Source organism: Pristis pectinata, chromosome 9, assembly GCF_009764475.1.
Source record: "Pristis pectinata isolate sPriPec2 chromosome 9, sPriPec2.1.pri, whole genome shotgun sequence".
Taxonomy (NCBI): Eukaryota; Metazoa; Chordata; class Chondrichthyes; order Rhinopristiformes; family Pristidae; genus Pristis; species Pristis pectinata.
This window is the reverse complement of record NC_067413.1, coordinates 39796572-39821921: the sequence shown is the minus strand read 5'-3', so window position 1 is coordinate 39821921 and position 25350 is coordinate 39796572. Positions and strand designations below refer to the sequence as shown.

Genomic DNA, 25350 nt, shown 5'->3' with positions numbered 1-25350 from the left:
GTGGCAAATTGGGCATCTAATCTACCTTTTAGCAATGGTATGGCATGCCCTATAAGAAATACAAGCAGAATCCATCACAGCTTTTAAATAGGGAAGTGGATAACTAATGGCTTCTTTCAATGTATCTGGCTTTCTTCAGTCACAAGATTTACACCACAGAGACACAGTAGATCTCTGCCTGTAGCTATGCACCACCCATGCCTCCTTCTACCTTATTCTCTCCCATCATTTCAACAAATTCTTCTATTCCTTAGAATCAAGGAATTACAAAACACAAGGATGCCATTCAACTCATTGTGTCCGTGCCACCCAAAAACGATCAGGATAATTACATTCCCTGCATTGGATTGTAAATCTGCAGGTTATTGTGCAAGTCCAGATACTTTTTAAAATGTACCGAGGGCTTCTTCTACAAGTTTCAGATCCTCACTATTGCTGAGCGAAATTATTTTTTCTCTCATAACTTCTTCCAATTAACTTAAGTTGCTGTAGCTTGGTAACTGACCTCTCAACCGAAGGAAATCGAATCTTTTGTGTACCTTATCTAGATCTCCCAATTTTATACACCTCAACTAAATCTCTTCTGGCCCAAAGAAACAACCCAGCCTAATGAGTTTTGAAGCAGCTGTAATATTCCACCCGGCCAAAATCCTCGTAAATCTCCTATGTACCCTCACTTGCAGTATCACATCCTGTGGCAACTAAAATGCAGCTCTCCGGCTGTGACCTAACAACTGATTATAGACTTTTAACATGACATCCCTTCTCTTGTATCCTGACCCTCAGCCAACATCAAGCATCTCTTTTTCCCTCATCCAGCTTTCTTCTAAATGCAAGTTACTTCATGTGGTGGCGAGTTCCACATGTTCACCATTCACTGAATGGAAAACAGCACTAATACAACACAGAAACAGGCCCTTCAACTCACTGAGTCTGTTCTGGCCAACAAACACCCATTTATACGATTCCATTTTATTCTCCCCATATTCCCATCCACTCCCCCCAGATTCTTCACTCACCTACACATCAAGGGCAAATTACAAAGGCCAATTAACCTACTATCCCACATATTTTTGGGATGGGAGAGAGAACTGGAAAACCCAGGGGAAACCCATGAGGTCACAGGGAGAACATGCAAACTCTACAAAGGCAGCACTGGAGGTCAGGACTGAACCAGGATCGTTGGAACTGTGAGGCAGAAGTTCTACTAACAAAGGCACTGAACCACCCTCAGCTTCTCTTACATTTATGGCCTTGATTTTGAACTCCTCCATGAACAGAAACCTCTTATCCTTGTCCACACTTTTCATAAGATCAATCCTCAGAGGAGAAATCTGAATAAACTAGCCTGGTTGGATCTTAAACATTGCATCAAAAAGTTTGCAAATTCAATGTGGCAAGTCATTGAGAGATTTGCTTTTATGGCATTTTCCATAAGTGCCCAGCTATATTCACACGTTACCCCAGTTTAAACTATCAATGGGACATTTGACCCAAATGACCTCAAGTAGCCGCCAATGCTAATATATCATAGCCTAAGCAGCCTCAGGAAAGAGAACAGTATTTAAAGACAATTCAGGGAGACAATGAACATCAGGATTTATGTAACTGGAATAATCAGATTAATTTTTGTAACTGTTCTAAACATGTGGTCCAACTGAAGGTCAAGGTACCTCATATGCATCTTCCAAGCCAGCCTCAAATTTCCCAAATAGGCAAGACAGAGCTATTATTTTAACATTCAAAATCATTCAAATGTTAAAGTTACAATAAATAAAAAGAAAACACAATGCCACAGTGTCATCATTTTAACAAGATGAAGCTTAGTTTCATAGCCTTAAAATTTTGTTTAGACAGTCTTCTTTAGAGGATGTAATTGATTTAATTGTTTTTATTTTTACTTGCCTTTTCTTGGTTGATGAAGTAGCTCAACTCCTTGGAGGAGCTGTGCTCTTGAAATGTGGGAGGTTTCCCAGTCACACCCTTCACAAATGGCCACAATGCAGAGTGGGAAGCTGGGAAGTCTGCATACAAATCCAGCACTCACTTGTGCAGGCCTTGCCATTCTTCACAATGAAAACATGCACATCTTGGGGCACAATGCAAGAAATAACTAACCTGAGGCACTGGAATTTGGGGCTCAAAAAAGCAGGTAAAATGGTAGCATTTGCATTGTGGCAGAAAATAAATAAGTCAAGAGTGGCTTGTTGCCAAGTAACATTGATGAAAACTAAAATCTTTTTTAAAGCCTTCACACAGTCTTACTTACTGTATATCCCTATGCCCTCGACACCACAGTCAGTCATTGAGAATTAATATGTTGGGGTAGAAATTTGCCCTCCGTCACTTGTACTGAACATGTAATATGGTAGCAGCTGCATACTGTATTCCATATCAATAAACTGGGCTGAACTGGTCAAAATTAACCAAATTTGGAAGCAGGGTACAAGTTGTTGCGATATATCCTCCGAATGCCCTTTCTAAATGACTCACCCACAATTCCTTTAATTGGATTCAGCTGATTCTGGAAGGGCTTAATTGTGTCCATCACAGCCTTGTCCCTCAGCACATTTCTATGAAGCATGTCCAAAAAAGTCTACAAAACAAAATATTTGCATTTAGACAGCTGAAAACTTTCCTTGGGCTCAGTCATTTGGGCTGAATCATTCAAAAGCTTAAATGCAAAACTCTGTTCATAATTTATACCAAATCATAAACATGAGCATTAAAAATTATACAATTTTGTAAGAACAAACAGAAGAAAAGCATTTCAGAAAGTATTGGTATTGATAATTCTTCTTCAATCTAGAAAAATATGAGGAAAGAAAAAGAAGAACATTTAGGTGTCCAGTAGACCACACAGCACAAATGTACCATCCCGTCACACAACCTCCCAGAGCAGCAGCTTGGGTCAATTTAGCTGGGGAGGAAGAACAAAGCTCTGTAAGACTCTAGGCACGTTAATGACTAGTTACTGCTAATACATGCATCAGACATGTTCCACTTTTGGGAATTTGTCATGCATTCTAATGTACTGTGGCAAATCCATCTTGTCTCCACACCCTGGCAATCTATTCCAGGGATTCAAGAGATACTGCAGATGCTGGAATCTGGAGCAACACACACACAAAATGCTGGAGGAACTCAGCAGGGCAGGCAGCATCTACAGAGGGAAATATACAGTCGACATTTCAGGTTGAGACCCTTCAACAGAACTGGAAAGGAAGAGGGCAGAAGCCGGAATAAGAAAGTTGGGGGGAGGGGGTGGAGCACATGCAGGCAGGTGATAGGTGAGTTCAGGTGATGGGGGAAGGTAGGAGGGTGGGGGCAGGGGAGGGAGGAAAAGTAAGAAGTTGAGAGGTGATAGGTAGAAGGGCAAAGGGCTGAAGGAAGAGGAATCCGGTAGGAGAGGGCAGTGGACTATGGAATAAAGGGAATGAGATGGGGAATAGATAGGCACGTCATGAGGGCGGGGGAAGGGAAAAGAGAAGGGGGAGTGGTACCACAGGAAAGAGGGAAGACAAAGGAGAAAATAAAAGAGGAGAGGTGGGAAGAAGTGGGGTGGGGTTACTGGAAGTTAGAGAAATCAATGTTGAGGCCGTCAGGTTGGAGACTACCAAGTCGAAATATGAGGTGTTGTTCCTCCAACCTGTGCCTGGCCTCAACGTGGCAGTAGAGGAGGCCATGGATAGACATGTCATAATGGGAGTGGGATGTGGAATTGAAGTGGGTGGCCACTGGGAGATCCTGGCTTTTGTGGCGGATAGAGCGAAGGTGCTTGATGAAGCAGTCACCCAATCTGCATCGGGGCTCACAATGTCAAGGAGGCCACACTGGAAACACCAGATGCAATAAATGATTCACAGCTGAAGCGCTGCCTCACCTGGAAGGACCATCTGGGACCCTGAATGGTGGTGAAGGAGGAAGTATATGGACAGGTGTAGCATTTTGCAGGGTTGCAGGGATAAGTGCCTGGAGGTACGAGTGGACAAGGGAGTTGCAGAGAGCGCGATCGCTATGGAAGTGGGGGGAGGGGGGGAAGGGGAAGATGTGCCTCGTGGTGGGATCCCCTTGGAGGTGGTGGAAGTTGTGCAGAATGATGTGTTGGATGCGGAGGCTCATGGGGTGGTAGGTGAGGACAAGGGGAACCCTGTCCCTGTTACGTCGGGGGGGGGGGGGGGGGGGGGGTGAGGGCAGACATGCGGGAAATGGAGGAGATGCAGGTGAGGGCAGTATTGATGGTGGTGGAAGGGAAACCCTGGTTACTGAAAAAGGAGGATGATATCTCAGATGTCCTGGAATGGAAAGCCTCATCATGGGAATAGATGTGATAGAGGTGGAGGAACTAGGAGAAGGGGATGGCATCCTTGCAAATGACTGGGTGGGAAGAGGTGTAGTCAAAAGGTAACTGTGGGAGTCAGTGGGTTTGAAGAAGAAGTCTGTGGTTAATCTGTCTCCGGAGATGGAGACAGATCCAGAAAGGGGAGAGAGGTGTCGGAGATGAACCAAGTAAATTTGAGGGCGGGGTGCAAGCTGGAGGCAAAGTTGATGAAATTGAGCTCAGCATGGGTGCAGGAAGCAGCCCCAATGCAATGCAGTCATCAATATAGCGAAGAGTTGGGGAGAGTTTCCTGTTTAGGCTTGGAACATGGACTGTTCCACATAGCCAGTGAAAAGGCAGGCATGGCTGGGGCACATGCCAGTGCTCTTCCAGAGATTGACAGTTTGCTGGCAAAAGTAGCAGCTTTACATCACCTAAGCCAAGCCTACAGTGTCTTTTTGTTTTAAAACTCAGACAGAAATTGGGAAAGGTAGCAATAATTGGCAAAGTAGAGGCATCAACAAATGGCTAAACAAAATCTGAAGGAACCCAGGGCATCGAGCAGCATCTGTGAGGGGAAAGGAACGGACAACGTTTCAGGTCAAACCCCTGCATCAGGACATCAGCAATTCTACCCCCCCCCCACAACCCCCCCACCACACCCCCAGATGCTGCTTGACCCATTGAGTTCCTCCAGCAGATTGTGGTTGCTCCAGATTCTAGCATCTGCAGTCTCGTGTCTCCTATTCAGTGTTTAACCTTGGCCTTTTGCTGAGGTATAGCTTCCCTTCCTACTTGCGTATCTATCCACCAGTTGTTGTAATAGCTCTGTTGTTGATTTCCCTTCAGTGCCATTGTACTACACAGTTCTATAATTTCAACATCAATCAAGAGGACTCAGCAATTTTAACTGCTGGATGTCTCAGGTTAATTACATGCCCATGTGCCCCAGGAAGTGGCAGCAGAACACCACTGGAGCCTGACTGACACATTTACAAAGAGATCCCATTGCACTCAAGAGGAAGGTTCACTGTCATTTGCCCAAAAGAGCAGGTTGAAATGAGGCATTCTAAAGGAAACAGGACTTCGTCCAATAAGGTTCCTGGTAATTTTACCAGTCTGTTTCCACTAGGCTAGTAAGTTACATCACCCCTTTTGTTGCAAGAGGTGAATTTCAAGCTTTTTCTCCCAAATAATCAGTCCTCCCAAACAGAGGGTGCACATTTATGCTTCATTGCTAAATGCTTCGTAGATTATCATGTCTGTCCTAACTTGGATCTTATGTTATAAAGTGCCAGAACAGAAACTATTCATTATTACTCATTAGCAGAAAAATTATAAAAAATTCTTAAGATACAGGAGTTATGATAGCAGTTAATATTCGGCTCCATAGAGGCAGACAGTAGAAAAGCAAAGAGGTTTATGTTGAACTATTATAAAACATTGATTAGGCCATAATTGGATTATTGTGCTCATTTATGTTCACTTCACTTTAGAAAGGATGTGAAAACCCAAGAGAGATCTCCGAAGAGAGTTACCAGCATGGTTCCAGGAGTGAGAATTTTGGCTATGAGAATTGTCCAGAAAAGATGTCCTTCAAGTAGAGAAAGCTGAGGGGAGATTTGGCAGAGGTGGACAAAATCAGGACCAGTTCAAAGAGGGTAGATAGAGATAAGCTGTTCATATTAACAGAAGGGTGAAGGGTGAGAGAACATAGATTTAAAGTGACTGACAAAAGATCCAAGGATGATATTTTACACACTGAGCAATTACGGTCTGGAATGCAACAGTTGTTGGTTCAATTGTGGCTTTCAAAAGGAAACTGAATCAATATCAGAAAGCAAGGAACTAAAAACTAGAGGGCATAGGTTTAAGGTGAGATGCAAAAGATTTAAAAGGGACCCGAGGGGCAACTTCTTCATGCTGAGGGTAGTGGGTAGGTGAAACAATATGCCAGAGGAAGTGGCTGAGGCACGTACAATAACAACATTTAAAAGACATTTGGATAAGTACATGGATCAGAGGGGTTTAGATGGATATGAGCCAAACATGGGTAAATGGGACTAGCTTGGTGGGCACCATGGTGGGCATGAACGAGTTGGGCTGAAGGACCTGTTTCCTTGCTGTATTACTCCATATCCTGCAGAGCATCGAAGAAAGAGCAGGGATATGGGACTGACTAGCTTTGCATGGACTTGAATTACCTCCTTCTGTTCTCTAACATTTTAATAATTCAGCAACATACCTGGAGCTCTTTGACTATCATGAAACAGAGCAATCTGTCCAGCCCATTTAGCCCAAATGTGCCCAAGGAATTTTGGATTTCTGAGAAGAGCTGTTTGTTGGTCACTTCCTGGTGAGTCTTCAGGTCATACCAAGTGTTTATCTGGTCAATGTAGCAAGTCATTCTGAGCAAAAAGAAATGCAGTAGAAGGATCAGTCCAAGTAGAACCTACGACTTGACATGCTTTCAGGCAAGGTCTCAACACCTGCTGGAGAGGAAAAAACTAAGGAACTGCAAAAGATTGAGGAACATAAAATTCATGTGACTTGTGCCCACCAAGGCTCGAACTTTGACCTTTCTCAGCAGTTCCAAAAGTCAATTTGGCCACAGCATTCCCCACACCCCAGGTTATATTGATTGTGCCCAAATTCATAGGTACTGAGGTACTAGTGGTCAAATTGACCCATCATTAGTGACCTCTCATTCCACTCACCTTAATCCAACCGAGGCCCCACTCAGGTCCATTTCAAAGTTGCAAAAATTTAATAAGAAACTTGAAAATTACAATAAACACTCAAACCCAGTCAACTGATCTGCTCTTGGGTCATTGGAGCTACAACCAGCAATCCACTACGTCTTCTCAACATCTGTATCTGCAGCTGCCACAATTACTTGAACAATTTTCTGTACAAATTTATTTAATTCACTGAAGTTGTTGAACCTATTGTCCATGCTTCAGTCATTACAATATGATCCATAGCACTGCTCAGATTCATGCAAGAGTTCAAATGTGTAGCCATTATCTAAATCAATAAGCACAATTTCCAATGTAATATTGGATCTACCCCAGCATATTACTTATTCTGAAAATTCAGGAGGAGGACCAGAGTTGAAAAACACTTGGGAGATGAAGAACAGAGCACAAGAGATTCTGCAGATGCTGGAATCTGGAGCAACACACATAAAATGCTGGAGGAACTCAGCAGGTCAGGCAGCATCTATGGAGAAAAATAAACAGTCGACGTTTCGGGTCGCGACCCTTCATCAGGACTGGAAAGGAAGAGGGCAGAAGCCGGAATAAGAAGGTCGGGGGAGGGGGAGGAGCACATGCAGGCGGGGGATAGGTGTCAGGGGAAGAAGTGGTGTTTGTAAAGTTGATGGGCCAGGCCTGTCATAGAGTCAGAGTAATACAGCACGGATACAAGCCCACAGCCCAACGAGTCCATGCCGACCATGGTGCCCACCCAGCTAGTCCCAATTTCCTGCGATCAGCCCATATCCCTCTAAGGCCCACCCCTGCATGTACCTATCCAAGTGCTTCTTAATGTATCTGCCTCAACCACTTCCTCTGGCAACTCATTCCACATACTCATCACCCTCTGCGTGAAAAAGTTGCCCCTCAGGTCCCTTTGAAATCTTTCCCCTCTCACCCTAAATCTATGCCCCCTTGTTTTGGACTCCACTACCTTCAGGAAAAGGCTTATCATCCACCCCATCTATGCCTCTCATAATTTGTGCATCCAATTTTGAAGAATGCTTTAGGGCCAGAACATCACATGGCTTAGAGAGGAAGGGGCAGGAGGAGAGGGGAGGTGGAAAGGAGTAAATTGGAGGGTGGGAGAATTGACAGGCTGTTAAAAACCATAAAGTGCCTTGCACCTTCCAACTAGCACTCACTTAGCACAATCCACAAATTAAAAAGAGACCTCAATGACAATCAAGGTAATGCAACAGAATTACAAAAAAACTCACTTGGGATCAGTAATTCTCAGAATTTCTCCACAAAGACGACCAATGAATGTCGATTCATCAGCCTGTTGGAATTTGGGAATGGGGATGTGGGTGGATTGGTACATGCTCTGCCAGTCTAGGATCTACAAGGAAACAACAGCATCCGTTAATCACATCTGGAAAACCTCAGAATCCAAACCCTTCCCTTCATCTGCGTTTTCAAATAGGATTCATTTATCACTGAAAGAGGCATTTCAAGAATAATTTAATTTAATATACAATCTATAATTTGGATCCAATCTATAATTCAACCAAAATTCAAAGCAGAATATTTGCAAAAGAAAAAGTTAAAAGCAAAAAAACTCCAAGCACATTTTGGAAAAGTGTCTTATGATTAACAACTGTTCCCATTGTTATTAATATAGAAATAATCCTCACAAATTATTTATTTAATGTTAATAGTAGTCTATCATCTCATTTAAAAGACAGTCAGACCTGCTGTGAGAGTCCAGCATTCTCCATCAGAGTACATTTAACCACAAATTCTATCCAAAATAATTTTTTTTAATGAAATCCAATTTGCAATTAGTTTTGAAAATTTTATTTAGCATTGTACAATAAATATTACAATTGAGTAAGTAGCAATTCAAAGCAAAGAAGTAGATGTCTTGGCTTGCAGAGCAAATATTTATACAGAAAAAGTACTGTTTCAGATTGTTTTATTAAATATTTCCTTACAACACAGGGGGCCACTTCTTCCCATCAAGTCTATGCTGGCTCACAGAGCAATCTCACCCCCACTACTTTCTCCTGTAACATTTCCATTAACTACGCCCCCCCTTCCCCAGATTCCACCATTCATCTAAACACCAGGGGCAAGTTCCAGTGGTCAATTAACGTACTGATCCTCAGGTCTCTGGGATGCTGGAGGAAATCAGAGCACCCAGAGGAAACCCATATGGTCACAGGGAGAACATGCAAATTCCACACGGACAGCATCAGAAGTCAGGATTGAACCCAGGCTGCAAGTCTACCAGATGTGCCACTGTGTTACCGCAAGAATCAAAACTGATGTATGATCTCCATGTTTTCAAATCATGCAGGTTAAAATGTGCAAGTCTGAAACAAAAATAAGTCCCACCAGCTGTACGACTGAGATCAATGAGGAACCCATACTGAAATTTGTACTACCATCTGGAAAATGCAGGGCGAGGAGCAGTTGTTAGAAGAATGGAAAGGATTGACACACCTAACAATTCATATTCAGGTGGGTTTACTGGCAACAACCCACCTTGAAACATTACACCAGTTGCACAACTGGGATGGAAGGCAGAGATATCAGTGTGAAGCCATCAAAGTACTGTCAAAGCAGAAAATATATACATGTAGTCATGCTAACCAAAACATTCTCCAAGAGTCACCTTTGTCCTCAGGAAATTATTGCACTCTTGCTCCACGTTGTAGTTGATAATGCGAGACACCTCTTCTTGCCATATCTTCAGCCCATAAATGCTAACATAATCTTGTATGTATTCAAAAGAACGGTAGAACCCATCCATTGTGGCAGCCATCTCTTTCAGCTTGGGCATCAGTTCACTAGTCTGTGTTAAATGGAACAGTGTGTTTGAAGTTATAAAAAGTGCCACTTCACCAGAAGTAAATTAGGAGGGTCTCAACTAGATTATCAGTAATTTCCTGCATACTGTACATGAAAACTAAATAATCATTTTGAACAAGTTTATTTTCAAGCCCATACACACAAACAATAGGTTCCACTAAATATGGAAAGCATTCAGAAATAAAAGGCTCTCTCACAAACATTATGAAATGGCACAATAGTAATTGCTTAGAAGTCCCATAACCCAACTTCCTTTCACCTGCAACATAACTGGGAGCATGAACAGGTCATCTGGACGCTTGAGACTCCTCCACCATTCAACAGGATTATGGTTGGTCTTTTACCTCAACACCATTTTCCTGCCCTATCCCCATACCCTTACATTCATCCAACATCCACAAAGCTATTGATCTCCTTTGTAAATAAACTCAACCAATGTCCTCCAGAGTAGCAAATTCCAACAATTCAATACCCACCAAGTGAATACATTAATCAACTTTTCATTCCAAAATGGTCCCCCTTATCTTGAGATTGTGACCCCTAATTCTGGACTCCTTAGCTGGGGAAACATCCTCCACTGTTACCCTGTAAGAATTTTCTACGTTGCAGTGAGGTCACCTCTCATTCTTCTAAACTTCAGAGAATACAGGTCCAGCCTCTTCAATCTCTCTTCATACAATGGTCTGCCATACCAGGAATAAATCTGATGAATCTTCACTGGACCTTCTCCATTCAAAATGTAGTTTTTATTTTAGGCAAGGAGACCAAATTGTGCACAATGCTTAGGAGTGTTCTCACCTTGGCCCCTTATAAAGGTATTATTCTTGCACCTTTTATTCTTGCACTCAAAATCTCTTACAACAAAAGCTAACATATTACATACCTTCCTAATATCCTGATGCTCCTACAGGTTAGCTTTTAGTGATTTCTGTGCAAGGACCTTATCAAAAACTACCTAAAAATTAAAAAAACACCACTTTCACTGGTTCCCTCTCTCACCTATCCCATGAGATAAGTCCTCAAAGAACTCCAATACATTAGTCAAGCATGATGTTCATATCACAAATCTTCTGCTTGATGTTATTACCTTCTAAGTGCCTTAACATCACACCTTAGATTATAAATTCCAACATTTTCCCAACTACTGATGCCTGGTTAACAGTTGGAATAACTGGCACATCCTCTCACCTTGGCTTTAGGGTTAAACGTAAGCCCTCTGTGAAGAGCAAGTGCAACCTTTCTGACCAATTCCTTCCGAATCCCATCTTCTAACAGTTGCTTAGGATCCACCTAATAAAGCATGAAAGGTATTTTTAATTTTATATAATGCCTCTTTTAGGCCAAAATCTTTGATAGCAAAATGAAAACTAAACTTTCCAAAGAAATTGCCTTTCTCTCAACATCACATTTAAAAGTAAAACCAAGAAGAAAATCTGTTTAAACATTTTATTAAGTTCTTAAAAAATGCAGAAACAATAATGTTGCCAAGTTGGAGAAGAAACAGCAAGTTACTCAGTCAAGGAAGCTGTGTTGATGTGTGCCTTGTAGAGTTAGCCCTCTCAAGCAAGGTATGAAACAGCTGCCTCACCTGGCACAGCAGGCAGGTTTGATTAAAAAAAAATCAGTCCTGATACCAAGGAGCTGAGTAAATGAAGTACCATCTCCCCAAAATCTCTGCATGTTTAACTAGAATTCACACATTGGACAAGTACACAATATAACCTCACAGCTTTGGAACCCAAAACTTTTCTGTGTTTAATAATAAAGTTCTGTCCAATTATTTGCATGGTCTACTGTTTGCCTCCAAGGATAAGCAAGCTTCTGCAAAATTTCTATCACTCAATATTTAAACTCACTTATATAATACTTCAGAGAGATGACAATCAATCACTCCACATGCTTTCATAATAACAAGCTAAAAGCAGATTTATGCAAAGAACTGTGTCATTTACATAACTTTCACAACATTAAATATTTAAGTAGTATTTCTACAAGTATTCCCACAAATCAGTTGAATTCTTTTGCTTTGCAGATCTTACCAGAAATATGAGACTAACCCCTCCCATGAGTGATCAAGTATACACAAATGACTACGTTCTTATTCAGAGCTAGAGTTTGGACAATGCATCTGTCTGTTAGAGCAAGGTAAACTGCAAATAAATGATCAATCAAAAACATCCAAATCCTACTCTACAGGTATCCTTTGGAAAAATAATGTTGTCTTTCAGAAGCCAATGTGTAATATCAAGGCAATTCTCCTCCTCAGTCCATGTGATCAGTTTAGATGATAAACACAATGACGCTCAAGGAACTCAGCAGGCCAGGCAGCATCCCTGGAGAAAAGCAGGCGGTCGACGTTTTGGATCAGGACCCTTCTTCAGGACTGAAGATAGGAAAAGGGGAAGCTCAATATATAGGAGGGAAAAGCAGAGCAGTGATAGGTGCTCAAAAGGGGGGAGGCGGGGTGGGCACAAGGTGGTGATAGGTAACCAAGTCTGAGTGAACATATTGTCGAAGAGCCGGAGAGCAGAAAGAGATCACAGAGTTGGAGCAGTGAGAGAGGAGCTCACGAAGTTTCCGGAAGAAGAAAACTTCTTCAAAGTAGGCATCCTTGAAGGGACTTCGCAGTGGAGCAGTAATACCAGAGAAATAAAGGACTGCAGATGCTGGAATCTAGGTGAAAAACACGATAATGCTGGAGGAACTCAGCAGGCCAGGCAGCATCCGTGGAGAAAAGCAGGTGGTCAACGTTTCAGGTCGGGATCCTTCTTCAGGACTGAAGATAGGAAAAGGGGAAGCCCATATATAGGAGGATAAAGCAGAGCAGTAATAGGTGGACAAAAGAGGGGAGGCGGGGTGGGCACTAGGTAACCAGTTTCACAGAGATGGAGCAGTGAGAGAGGGACTCACGAATTTTTCCTGATTGGTTTAGATATCTGCATTCCTTTAATTCTGACCTCTTGACCATCCCCAAATTTAACCATTTCACCACTGGCAGCAGTATCTTCATTTGTATTTCACCTAGATTCTGGAGTTTCCTCCCAAAATATCTCCCCATCTCTATCCTCCATTAAATATCACTTCTGAAAACATACTTCATTCCCTACCCCAATAGATGTGGCTCAGTGAACCACTGATTGACAACACAGGGCTGGACTGTGCTGCTGGCTAGCCAACGGTTAGCTGAAGGGCAAGTACTATGGATGTCCAAGGTTGACGACTACAGCATTGAGGCATCTGATCTCTTGCTCCAACTTTCGACTCAGCACAAAGTCCAAGGGCAGTTCCTGACCATACTGAGCTGAGTGGCTGTACATACTTCATTATCTAACCCTTGGGTCTAACCCTTGGCACATCCAGCATCCCCATTCATTTGGTTGCCAAACTTCATTAATAAGTTAACGGAAGCTGTGCTGCCCCAATTTATTTTAATTCACGCTTATAATTAATTTACATAGCTTGAAGACATCTTTATTTATTTCAGAATAATTTTCAAATTGTTTAATTATTTAAATGCACTTCAATTGTTTCTGAACACCTCTGATCATCAGGAAAGGTTTGGACACAATGAAATAGGCCTTCTGTCAGCACAATATTAGAAGGACATCAGGGCAGTTGGGATAGGGCCTCAGGTTTCACCTCCTGAGGCGTAGTAGTTGCTCATGGACTGCAGCACTTTTCCAATGGTTGAGGCAGTGATATCTTAAAGACATTGGAAGGTGCTGAGTCTTCAAAGGCAAGTGCAGCTGTAGGACTAATCTTCCTGTAGTAATCAGGCTATTGCTGTGAAATGCTTTGGAATGTTCTGCCAAGCTAAAGGTGGAATATAAACACGGTACTTCTTCAATGCACAGCCAATTCCTTTGTACATGCAACAAGGTATGCAAATGGATTCCTGGGGTGGCTGATTAAATTACAGTATCACTTCATAACAATAAATAAAGTGGTCATTTCATAGCAGCTGAGTGACCATTGGCAATTGCTCATCAGCCTCACGTTGCTTAACATTAGTCAGAGAGTTGTACAGCATGGAAAAAGGACTTTCGGACCATATGCAGCCATGCCAAGGAAATCCCATTTAAGCCAATTCAAGCTAATCCCAGCTCCCAGCACTTGGCCCATATCCCTCTAAATTCATCTCATCCATATACTTCTTCAATATATCTAATGTACCTACCTCAACAACTTCCTCCTCTGGCAGCTGGTTCCATACATTTACCACCCACGGTGTAAAAAAAAACTTGCCCCTCAAGTTCTTATTAAACCTTACACCTCTAATCTCAAAACTATCTCCTCTAGTTTTTGATTCCCCAACCCTGGAAAAAAGACCACTCACCCTATCTATGCCTCTCATGATTTTATATACCTCTATGAGATCACCCTTCAAAGTCTCCTACTTCTGAATAATAAAGGGACATTCAAACTGTAGGCAGAAGTGATCCATTTGTAATATTTCAAGATCTGAAACACATCTGAAGAGTGCATATCAGCCCCAGCTACAAAGTGAATCTTGAAAGTACATTAACAACAAGATGCATTCAGATGTAGCAATCAAATGGAAAAAAACATGAGAATTTAATATCCTGTTTCCCATCTCCAATCATAAAGAGGACAGGTGACCCAGCTATGGAACTCGGGTGCAATACCTAATCAAAACATATTCTTGCATGAGTGGGAGGGTGGTGGTTATGTGGGGGGAGGGTCAAGCAAAAGCCAAGGGAAAAATAAACTGTCACAAATTCACATTTCACACCTTCTCGAAGCTGGTTTTAATCACATGCACATAAATGACTGCATGTTGACTTCCCCTGCCCATTTACTCAATTCTAGGAAACATCAGATGAAAATATTTAAAGCACCTCAACTTCCCCCACTCAAGAAAAGCAACCAGACTGACAGAAGGCATGTGGAAATATGAGACTATACCATCAACTATTTTCCAAATCAATTCAGAATTTCAAGTCATGAATAGTTTCAGAAGAAAACATATACAACAGAAAATTCTAAGTAGTAAATTATGATTGCAGAAAAAGTGACAGAGAGAGTAGAAATTAATCAACAATGAAACTGATTAAAAAACTTTCTTGATGACTGTAAATGAAAATCAGAGTTTGCAATTGGTCAGTTTAGTGACTACATTAGGAATGCAAAAAAAACGCATCCACCTACTGAATTAATGGCTGATATTATGTTTGAGAAAGCCAAATGTAAAATAACTTCACTCTCCGCTGGGACAAACATAACACTACTTGCCTTGATAATGCCAACAAGGGTCGTCTTCATCATGAGAATGCCTTCAGTGAAAATTGATATTGCATGAGTAAGCTTGGCGACCTTTAGAGAGAAAAGGATACAAAAGAAAACATCAGTAAAGATAAAAATATAATAAACAATTACTTTTCTTTTGGTCTTTAGACATGCTTGCTGGTAGCAAAATCACAAGTGGTTTCAAATTCCACTCCAGGGTTCCGACTGTAAACTAGATCAACTGCATAGTGAAGCTGTGTGGAGCTTTGTCAAACAAGACATTAAACATGCAGGTAGACATGGAGAGCATACACTAAAGGGACATGGTATTCAATGAAAAGCCAGCAGGAATTCCTTTATTTGGCGTTGGGCGGAAGCAGATAAAGCAGCAAGATACCTGCAAATAGTGTGACATGTCAGTACACTACATTATGTTGGTCAGCCACAATGGGTACTTTATGAAAATTGTACTCCCATAATAATTCATCTTTTATTATTGGTTTACTATTGGCACATGTACTGAGATAGAGTGGAAAGCTTTCGTTTTGCGTGCCATCCATACGGATCATGCCATACATAATTACATTGAGGTAACAGAAAGAAAACAGAATGCTGAATATAATGTTACAGAGTGCAAGGGCCACGAAGATGTAGATTGGGAGATCAAGAGTTCATCCTTTAGAATATGAGAGTTCTGTTCCAAGAATCTAATAACAGTGGGATAGAAGCGGTCCTCAAGTCTGGTGGTTCATGCTCTCAGACTTTTGTATCTTCTGCCCGATGGAAGAGGGGAGAAGTGAAAATGACTGGGGTGAGAGGGCTCCTTGAATATGTTGGCTGCTTTTCTGAGGCAGCGGGAAGTGTAGACGGAGTCAATGGAGGGGAGGTTGGTTTGCGTGATGGACTGGGCTGCATTCACAACTCTCTGCAATTTCTTGCAGTCTTGGGCAGAGCAGTTGCCATACCAAGCTGTGATGCATCCAGACACAATGCTTAAAAATCCAATAGCTGAATTTTTAAAATGGCATTTTCAGCTCTCCCCTTAACCTCTTGACTCTCCTGTCTCCACAATCTCGCCTTTCCCCACCAGTGACCACACCAACAGAGCAATTACCTGCACTGTGGTTGGCATTCATGCAAGTCCATTCACTATTGCACTTCCTGACATGATGCCCTCATACCTCATATCTGGCATCAAGCTGGGCATAATCCTTCAGCTTGTCTTTATCCAGTCGAGTTGGCACTTCCATTATGTTGTGTGTTTGGAGTTTGATAATCTTTGCCAAGGATCGAAACATGCTCTCTGGAATAATCTGCAATACCTACATCACAGAACAAGAATGTTTTATTTTTAAAAACTAACAATACCAGTGATAGCATCTCAATCAGTTAAAAACAGCAGGCCATTTGTATGAGGTAATGCCAACAGATTTCACTTTGTATTGTGCAATCACTATTCAATGCAGACAGTTGTTAATTGGTAATTCCAGATAAATAGAAACATCATGAACTTCATGAGATGAAACACATCAAGCTGTTTTGCACTGTGTCCATGGAGCCATCATAAAGTACCACAAGTTTGAATTGACATAGTTCTTTTAACAGAAGAAATGTCTCAAGATGTGCAAGACATCCAGGAGTCTGCAGGCAGAAGCAAAAACAGGAAATGTTAGGAGCACAGTGTGTAGATGGAGGGCGTCGGACCAGAAGCTCCAGAATCCATTGAGATGCAGACGTTGCAGAGCATGGTTTGGCACGAGGAAGGAGAGGATGTGTCAAGGGTGCAGAGTTCCTACCAGGAAACTTTCGAGAGGAGCATCCACAAGAACACAAGAAAATAGCAGCAGGAGTAGGCCACTCGGCCCCTCAAGCCTGCCCCACCATACAATATGATCATGGCTGATCTATCCCAGACCTGAACACCTCCTCCAGATCCCCATAGCCCTCAATTCCCAATCTTTCAAAAAGTTATCTTCCTCCACTTGAAATACTTCTAATGAGCTAGCCTCCACAACTCTCTTGGGTAGAAAATTCCAGGGATTCACTATGCTGTGAGAAGAAATTATTTTTTTTTATTTGTTTTTTTAAGTACCTCAGTTCTAAATGATCAACCCTAATCTTAATATCATGTCCCCTTGTTTGAGACTCTCCCACTATTAAAAGCATCTTGACTTCTACCTTGTCAAGCCCCCTCAGGATCTTAGATGCTTCAATAAGATCACCCCTCATTCTTAAACTCCAATGAATACATATCCAACCTGTTTACCATCTCTTGATACAACAGGAGAGGGAAAATGCGAGAGGAGATAGAACCATTGCATGGGGAATAAGATGGGAAGTTGAGAAGCAAGGACTTCAGATGAAAGCAGCAGCAGACATACCTCAAGATATTAGTGAGATCAGGGGAAGTGGTACAATGATGGGACAACAGAGCCCAAGGCAGAGTGTCAACCTAGGGCATGGGGGAAGCGTTTGACTTTGTATACAAGGGGAATGGAGGATGTGGGGATAGGGTAGGGTGAAAACATTAGGTAAGGAAGCAGAAGAGGAGTTGGACCAATGGCTGATGAGTGACAGAGGAAATCCAAGAGCTATTTGCTGGTGGTGTTAGAGGAAAAAGTTGCAAGAACTAAAGGAAGTTATGAGAAGTCAAATGACCCCATAATAAGCTTGGGCAACCATACACAGCAGCTACAGCAGAAGCAAGCAGAAACTGATGTGGCTGAGCCATACCAAAGGACAGATGGTCAAAACAATTATGTTCACCTTCATGGCCCTAGCATTCGATTGCAACAATGAAACCATACTGGGTATAACGACACTGAAGGTGGAGCTGAAAGGAAATCACTACGACAGCAGAAATACTACGACAACGGGGGGACAGATATGCAAGTAGGAAGGGAAACTGCACCACAGCAAAAGCTAATGGTTGAACACTGAATAGGAGTTGGTTATTGATTGAAGCCACAGACTCGGCCACAGGGAATGGTGAGACTGATGACGAATGTGGGTTAGCAAATTTCTATGGTGGGAAAATCTAAAGGGAAATAGAAACCTGCAGCTGTGTATTCAAACTGCATAGTCAATACACAAGTTAATACAGTTAATTACAAATTTATTCTATTCACCTTTCTAACGTAGGCAACTAGTTCTCCAGAATAATACTGGGACACACTCAGAAGGTCAGGACTGTTGGCCTGATTTATGCGCATCAAAGGAAGATCAAGAGCTGATGCCAACTGAAACAGAAAAAAGTAAACACAATATGAAACAGTATGTCATTAAACCTCAGCCTATTGACAATATTTAGAACAAAACTACATTCCACTTTCAAAAGTTTATTTCAGATTAATTTGCGAGATGTGAGCAAGGCCAACGTTTATTGCCCATCCTTTGATGTTCTAGTGGGTCTTACAGAATGGAATTGAACATGACGTGTGTCAGGGGTTTCTGCCACGAGCAAGTTAGCAGCACACCAAGAAGTGCAGATTGAAAATAGATGTTGTGATGGGAAATTGATGGATAGAACTATGGCAGATGGAACCTTAGTGTTGAGAAGTGTGAGATCATCTACTCTGGGCCCAACAAAGATAGAGTATTTTCTAAATGCTGAAGAACAGGGAATGCAGAGGAGCAAATAGATTTAAGGGTCCAAGGACATAAAGCCAGTAGATAGTTATTCCGACATTGTCCTTTATCTAAAGAGAGTCTGAGCATGAGGGAATGTTCAACAGTTACACAAAACTCTGGTTAGACCCTATTGGATGCCACTAGGACTGGAAGAGGTGAATTGCAGGATTAATGGAATGACACTGTGGCCAAAAGAGCAAATACAAATCAGGACCACATCCAAGTATAATAATTAAAGCATATAGGTTTTCAAGGATGGCAGTGTGTTGGGAACATCAATGATCTATTCAACACAAAGTCAGAGATGATTCACCATACAAGGAGAAGCTAGCCTCAATTGATCTGACAGCACAGGGCATGTTACGGACATAGTGTGCTCAGCCAGAGAATCTGAGCACATTGTCTCCCTTTACTGAGTGAGTAAACTGCAGCGACATCAGGTCAAGGCCCAGGTGTTTTGCTCATCTCCCCAGCTGGTATAAAATGCTGCACAATCAAAAATAAAATTAGAGAAATGGGTCATTGTGGGCTCAGCTTACAGTTAAATCAAATGAAATTATGGTCAGTATAACACTGTTGGCACCAGAGCAAGACTGCTGTTACACTTACAGAAACTTGGTGACATTTTCAGAACAAGTTCACTCTCAAATAGAAACAGTGCATGAGTGAATAGATTTCTATCAAATCAATACTCCTATCCAGTCCTGGAAACCAATGCTTTCTCATTTCTTTCCACTCACCTTTAAAAATGTTGCTTTAAGCTTGGTTACCATGGAAGGACTAGCTCGGATACCTTCTTGCATGATAGATGTGTAACTGCAAATAAATAGAATATTACCCATTGTCTGAGCACACAGGTTAACTGCTGCGATGCATATTACAACAGGCAGAAAGGTAGATCAGAATAAGAATTCCTGAAAAAAACAAGGTCTTCACTTTTTGGGTTTTTCTAAAAGAGCCAAAAAACAGAGAAATATGTTCTTTAATTTTCACATTCGTTTATACTTCACTGAGCTTTATTCAAGGCAATGAGATCGTAAAGCACGTCATAGTACATTATTAATGGAAGTAAAGGTGGTTTCAAAACTTGAATTGACTTCATTTTTAGCCCAAAGCTTTCATGGAATATGCTCCGTATAGTCTAAACAGCAAAAAATGTTTTCCTGTAATTCAAGTGACCTATAAACCTGTGCAGATATGCACCAGTTTTTAATGGTAATTTCACTTAAAAATCTGGACTCAATGTGAATTCTCCAACTTTAGATAACTCACTGTTTCTTTCCATTTGTATCAGGACTGGACCATTTTGCCCATCATCCCTTTTCTCCCTTTTATTTTGTTTCCATATTCTGGCATATGGAGCAAGGAATTTCATTGCACACTGGTGTATGTGACAATAAACTAATCTGAACTGAGACTTTACAACATTAGCAACACATTTCACAAACAAAGGAGCTCTACTGCCCCTTAATGGCCACATTATTTCACCCTTTCAGAGAAATTCCCATGGCAACCCCCATCATCTCTGCTACTAATTGCTTTTTCAGTTCTGATGGGGTCCCACACCTGAAACGTTAACTATTTCCCTTTCCACAGATGCTGCCTGACTGGCTAAGTTTTTAACCCAATCCTATTCTGCTACTGAGAACATCTCAGGTTTCCTAAATTTAACAGGAGATTAAAGTTTCACTTTGTATAACTAAATCCCATTATAATTAAATATCAGATTTCAAGATCTATATCCAGATCCTAGAATACACCTACCTGTCAATAAGCTGCCAGGCATATGACAAGTCCCCAATGATCTGCATGGTGATGAGGACCTCTTCCTTAATGTTGATGGTGCGAATCATCTGATGGAGAAACTTGCGAGTATCAGCCAGGAACTGGCAGATCTGCAAATTAGTTTCCAGTTGGTGGAACTCTTGAACCTATTTTAAGAAATAGCAGATTCTCAATATGACCAAAATAGAGATGAGATATATCTACCAGTTACATTATTCTGTACTTTAACCCTTAACAATGCCAATATCTCCAACATCTTCCCTTGCCCCAAGATATCCAATGCATGACTCCAAGCTCTCACGGCTATTCTCAGGGGTGTTTATAAATGATAATGGATGACATGCTATCATGTAATTGGAATAACATGATTTATGATGAAAATGCTGATTTGGATGTTTTGTATAACATACATTTGATTTTTTTATGAATAGATTTTTGAAGAAAAAAATCCAATGTTAGTTTTCAGGAAATTTTCTAAAAATTATTAGTTGATTGCGCCCATCAACTCATGGCATGTGTATGCGTACGCACATATTAAAGATTTTTTAAATTTTACTCTCAAATAAGCCATATTATTTTAATGCTGTTGAGACACAAGAGACTGTAGATGCTAGAATCTGGAGCAAAAAAACAAACTGCTGGAGGAACTCAGCAAATCAAGCAGCACATGTGGGGGTGGGGGGGGGAGGAATTGTTGACGCTTTGGGTCGAGACGGTGCCATTTTAATGCTGTAATGGCACTTGTCATTGCCACTTTACTGTCAGTGTTTATACTCTAGTCACATCCCCTTTCTCCAATTTTAGAGAGGTTGCAAGGAATCCAGTTACATGTGTTCCAAGGACACACTGAAGTTTGGGGCAGCCAACACAAAGACAATGGACAAAAAACATCCAGAGATTAAGGCCTTCACATTGCATACTGAGGCACTGGAACCTGTAGTTAAAAAAATAAAAGCACACCATTTACCCAAGAAATATAGCTGAAAGAAAACTGATGTCATGCAGATGTAAATGGAGTGACATAACTTTCACTGAAAATGGTGGCAGATGCATATTCTGATTTTATTCGCAAATTTTAATGAGAACAGCAATTGCTAAAATGAAATCAAACTTCAGATCTCTCCTGCCCACGAGGTGCTTGATATTTGTTGCCCTGTACATATACTTTACCAACTTAAGTGCAGGGAAAACACTGTGAAGTGATTCACTGCTGGAACCCTGTCACTCATCCAGTACCACAGGCAGACTCTAATAATGAAATCATTTACAAGCTCTAATTACCATAAGCCCAGAAATCTACTATCCTTCTGTGACATGACACGAAAGGATAGTAGATCCTTAAATTCCAATAGTAGATTGGAAGATCTGGTCTAGATGAAGGATCTCAAACCGAAACGTCAATGGCCCATTTCTCTCCATAGATGCTGCCTGACCCACTGAGTTCCTCCAGCGCTTTGTGTGTTGTTCCAGATTCCAGCATCTTCAGTCTCATGTCTCCATCCTTTTGTGACATTCTCAGAGCCTGTCTGAATTTGTAAATATACCTCAAACCTCCAATTTAACTTGCAGACCAATTCTGTTCAAAGCTCCAAATTATCTCACCTCCTCCAAAGCTTGGATTAGCTGCACAGTCTTCCTCCCAGCTGCTGTTGAGTCCTCATAATTCAAGGAAGAAATCTGCTTCGAGATCTCTCGAAACCAAGCCTGCAGATTTTCTGATGGCAAAAAAAAAGGGAATAGTTAATAACCTGCTTGAATCACCATAAAATATATGTTATAATGGATAGATCTTGCTGACATCAGCCTTCTGCCATGGTTTCCTGACCCACGTGGTCAGAATGCAGAGGGCTGATGTCACGGAAACTGCAACAATAAATAACAAGGCATCAAATGGTGTAGTACAAATGCCCTGCCCCCAGACCACTTCTGACAAGAAGCAAAGCTCAGATTGGAGATTCATCTTCTATCAAAGCTGACAAGCATTTTAAGACTTTTTTTTTAAAAAATCAATAAAATTAACTAAAAACACAAAATATTGTAAAAAAAATAACTCAAGTAAAATCTTTTTTTTAAGAAAGCTGTATTTAGCTGCCTCTTCTCCTCACCCACAGGCCTGGAACCCCCATTGAAATTGGACTCTAACTACATCAGGTCCAACTCCACCCCAAGTCTATCAGTGGAGTGCAGTGATGGATGCACCACCATGCAATTGGACCCAATAACTCAACAATAGCAAGACTCACCTCAATGTGGCTGGAAAACAATGTCATTTTACACCCCCTGCATCAGATTTTGTGCGTGTGTGGGAGAGAGGGAGAGAGGGGGAGAGGGGGAGAGGGGGAGAGGGGGAGAGGGGGAGAGGGGGAGAGGGGGAGAGGGGGAGAGGGGGAGAGGGGAGAGGGGGAGAGGGGGAGAGGGGGGGAGGGGGGGAGGGGGGGAGGGGGGGAGAGGGGGAGAGGGGGGGGAGAGGGGGGGGAGAGGGGGGGGAGAGGGGGAGAGGGGGGGAGAGAGGGGGAGAGAGGGGGAGAGGGGGAGAGGGGGAGAGAGGGAGGGGGAGAGAGGGAGAGGGAGGGAGGGAGAGGGAGAGAGGGGGAGAGAGGGAGGGGGAGAGAGGGAGGGGGAGAGAGGGAGAGGGAGGGAGGGAGAGGGAGAGAGGGGGAGAGAGGGAGAGGGAGGGAGAGGGAGAGGGAGAGAGGGGGAGAGAGGGAGAGGGAGGGAGAGGGAGAAGACTATCTCCCAGATCCTGGGAAATGCAAGAGTTTTGGGGGTGGGGTGAAGGAGGTTGTTAAATCAACAGCAGACAATTTCTCTCTTCATCAAAGACAAAAAAGGAAATATTCAGCCACATCCATGCTGATCTTTTTGCCCATCTACACTAATCCCATTTACCCGCATTAGGTCCACATCCTTCTAAGCCTTGCCTATTCAAGTGCCTGTCTAAATGCCTCTTAAACGTAGTGATTGCATCCAATTGTGCCACCTCCTCTGGCAGCACGTTCCCGATATCAACCACTCTCCGCGTAAAACAAACTTGCTCCCCGAACCCCTTTAAAACTCCTTCCTCTCACCTTAAATCTATGCCCTCTAGTTTTTGATACCCCTACCACGGAAAAGAGATTCTATCTACCCTATCTATGCCTCTGATAATTTTATTTACCTCTATCAGGTCACTTTCAGCCTCCTTCATCCGGGGAAAACAAGCCCAGCCTATCTGATCTCTCCCCATAACTAAAGTCCTCCAATCCAGGCAACATCCTGGCGAATCTCCTCTGCACTGTCTCGAGTGCAATCACAACCTTCCTATAAGTGTGGTGACCAGAAGTGCACACAGTACTCCAAGTGCAGTCTAACCAGTTGTTTTGTAAAGTTGCAACAGAACTCCCCAACTTTTATATTCTATGCTCTGATCAATGAAGGCAAGTATGCCATATACCACCTTCACCACCGTTATCTACTTTTGTTGCGACTTTCAGGGAACTATGCGCTTGAATCCCAAGTTTCCTCTGTTCATTAACATACCTTAGCGCACTACCATTTACTTTATGTCCTACTCCCAAATTCAATATCATGGACTTAAAGTAGAGGGGGAGAAAGGGATTTGGTGCCAATTTGTTCTTGTACACAATCCCCCCAGAACCTCCAGGAGCTGGCACAAGTAAAAGGAGAAAGAATGAAAAACAAATCAAACTCTGTGAACCTTTTTGCTGAAGTATAGCCACTCACAAAGAACTAGCAAGGTAGTTACGGCAAGTTCTTGTGAACATCTTCTGAGTTGCCATATGGAATAGATGGGACCCAAGAGAAAGGTTATTTATTCTCTCTTGTAAAAGCTGTGTATAATTTATGTTTAATTTGTTTTTCTTATGAATGCTGCTTATATGATGCTATGTGCCTGTGATACTGCTGCAAACAAGTTTTTCATTGCACCTGTACATACAGGTACACGTACTTGTGGACATAACAATAAATTTGACTTTGACAATTAGTCATCACTAGTATTCAGCTAAAACATTCAAGCAGCAATGCAAAATTACATGCCAACAGCAAATGTTCAAGGTGCAGTAAGTCACACACATTCTTTGAAGAAATACTGCACAATGCATTGTCAATAGGAAATTGCGCACACATTTGTTCAACACAGATAAGTTACAGATTAGATTCTGGATGGATGCAGACACCATGCAGGCCATTTCAACAAAGCCCCAAAGTACAGAGCACTTTAGTTTGAGCAAACAATCTGTGGCTGGGATGGCTAACCCATGTGTACTTTACGTGTGCATCACCTTCATTCTTTTTTGCTTTAGATGGAGCCACAATTAGAACATCCATTAATATAAACCTGACGTGTAGAACTTCCAGTTCACTAGCAGAACCTGAACTGCACTCTAAAATGGAGTAAAGGGCAATCTTCTAACAATTTTGGGGTTCAAGAAAAATTTTGGTGACATAAATGCTTGCATCACCATCTCTCAGAGTCAGAACTGACATTATGTTAGCTAGTACTTGCTATTCTTCCCCCCCACCCCACATTCCCATCACGTTGAAACCCAAGCATGGGAACATTTCCTGGGCTTATTCATTCCGTCCCTCATCTTCATAACCACTAGCTTCTCTTGATTTTCCTTCTTTTCTCTGATCTGTTTTTTTTAAAAAAAAGCTTAGTATCAAAATATCATTAACTCCTGACCTACTTCACATGCCCCCAACCTCCCCCTCCCCCCCCCCCCCCCATCATGGGATGTGAGGGTGTTGTTGGGTATGGACAGGGATGTGAGCAAGTGAGTGGGAAAAGTG

The 25350-nt window shown here is 42.0% G+C and overlaps 1 protein-coding gene across 1 annotated transcript in view; it reads right to left on the bottom strand.

The window, feature by feature from the left end:
* washc5 (WASH complex subunit 5) overlaps window positions 1-25350 on the bottom strand; it is a 56613-nt gene that overhangs the window by 9229 nt on the left and 22034 nt on the right. Inside the window, exons 11-21 of the mRNA XM_052022905.1 lie at window positions 22159-22271; window positions 20536-20702; window positions 19512-19587; window positions 18270-18380; window positions 16323-16463; window positions 15148-15228; window positions 11083-11184; window positions 9698-9877; window positions 8298-8419; window positions 6567-6729; window positions 2494-2596 (exon numbers count right to left, since the gene is read on the bottom strand). Coding sequence (XP_051878865.1) covers window positions 2494-2596; window positions 6567-6729; window positions 8298-8419; window positions 9698-9877; window positions 11083-11184; window positions 15148-15228; window positions 16323-16463; window positions 18270-18380; window positions 19512-19587; window positions 20536-20702; window positions 22159-22271 — 1359 coding nt within the window. The remainder of the gene's footprint in view (window positions 1-2493; window positions 2597-6566; window positions 6730-8297; window positions 8420-9697; window positions 9878-11082; window positions 11185-15147; window positions 15229-16322; window positions 16464-18269; window positions 18381-19511; window positions 19588-20535; window positions 20703-22158; window positions 22272-25350) is intronic.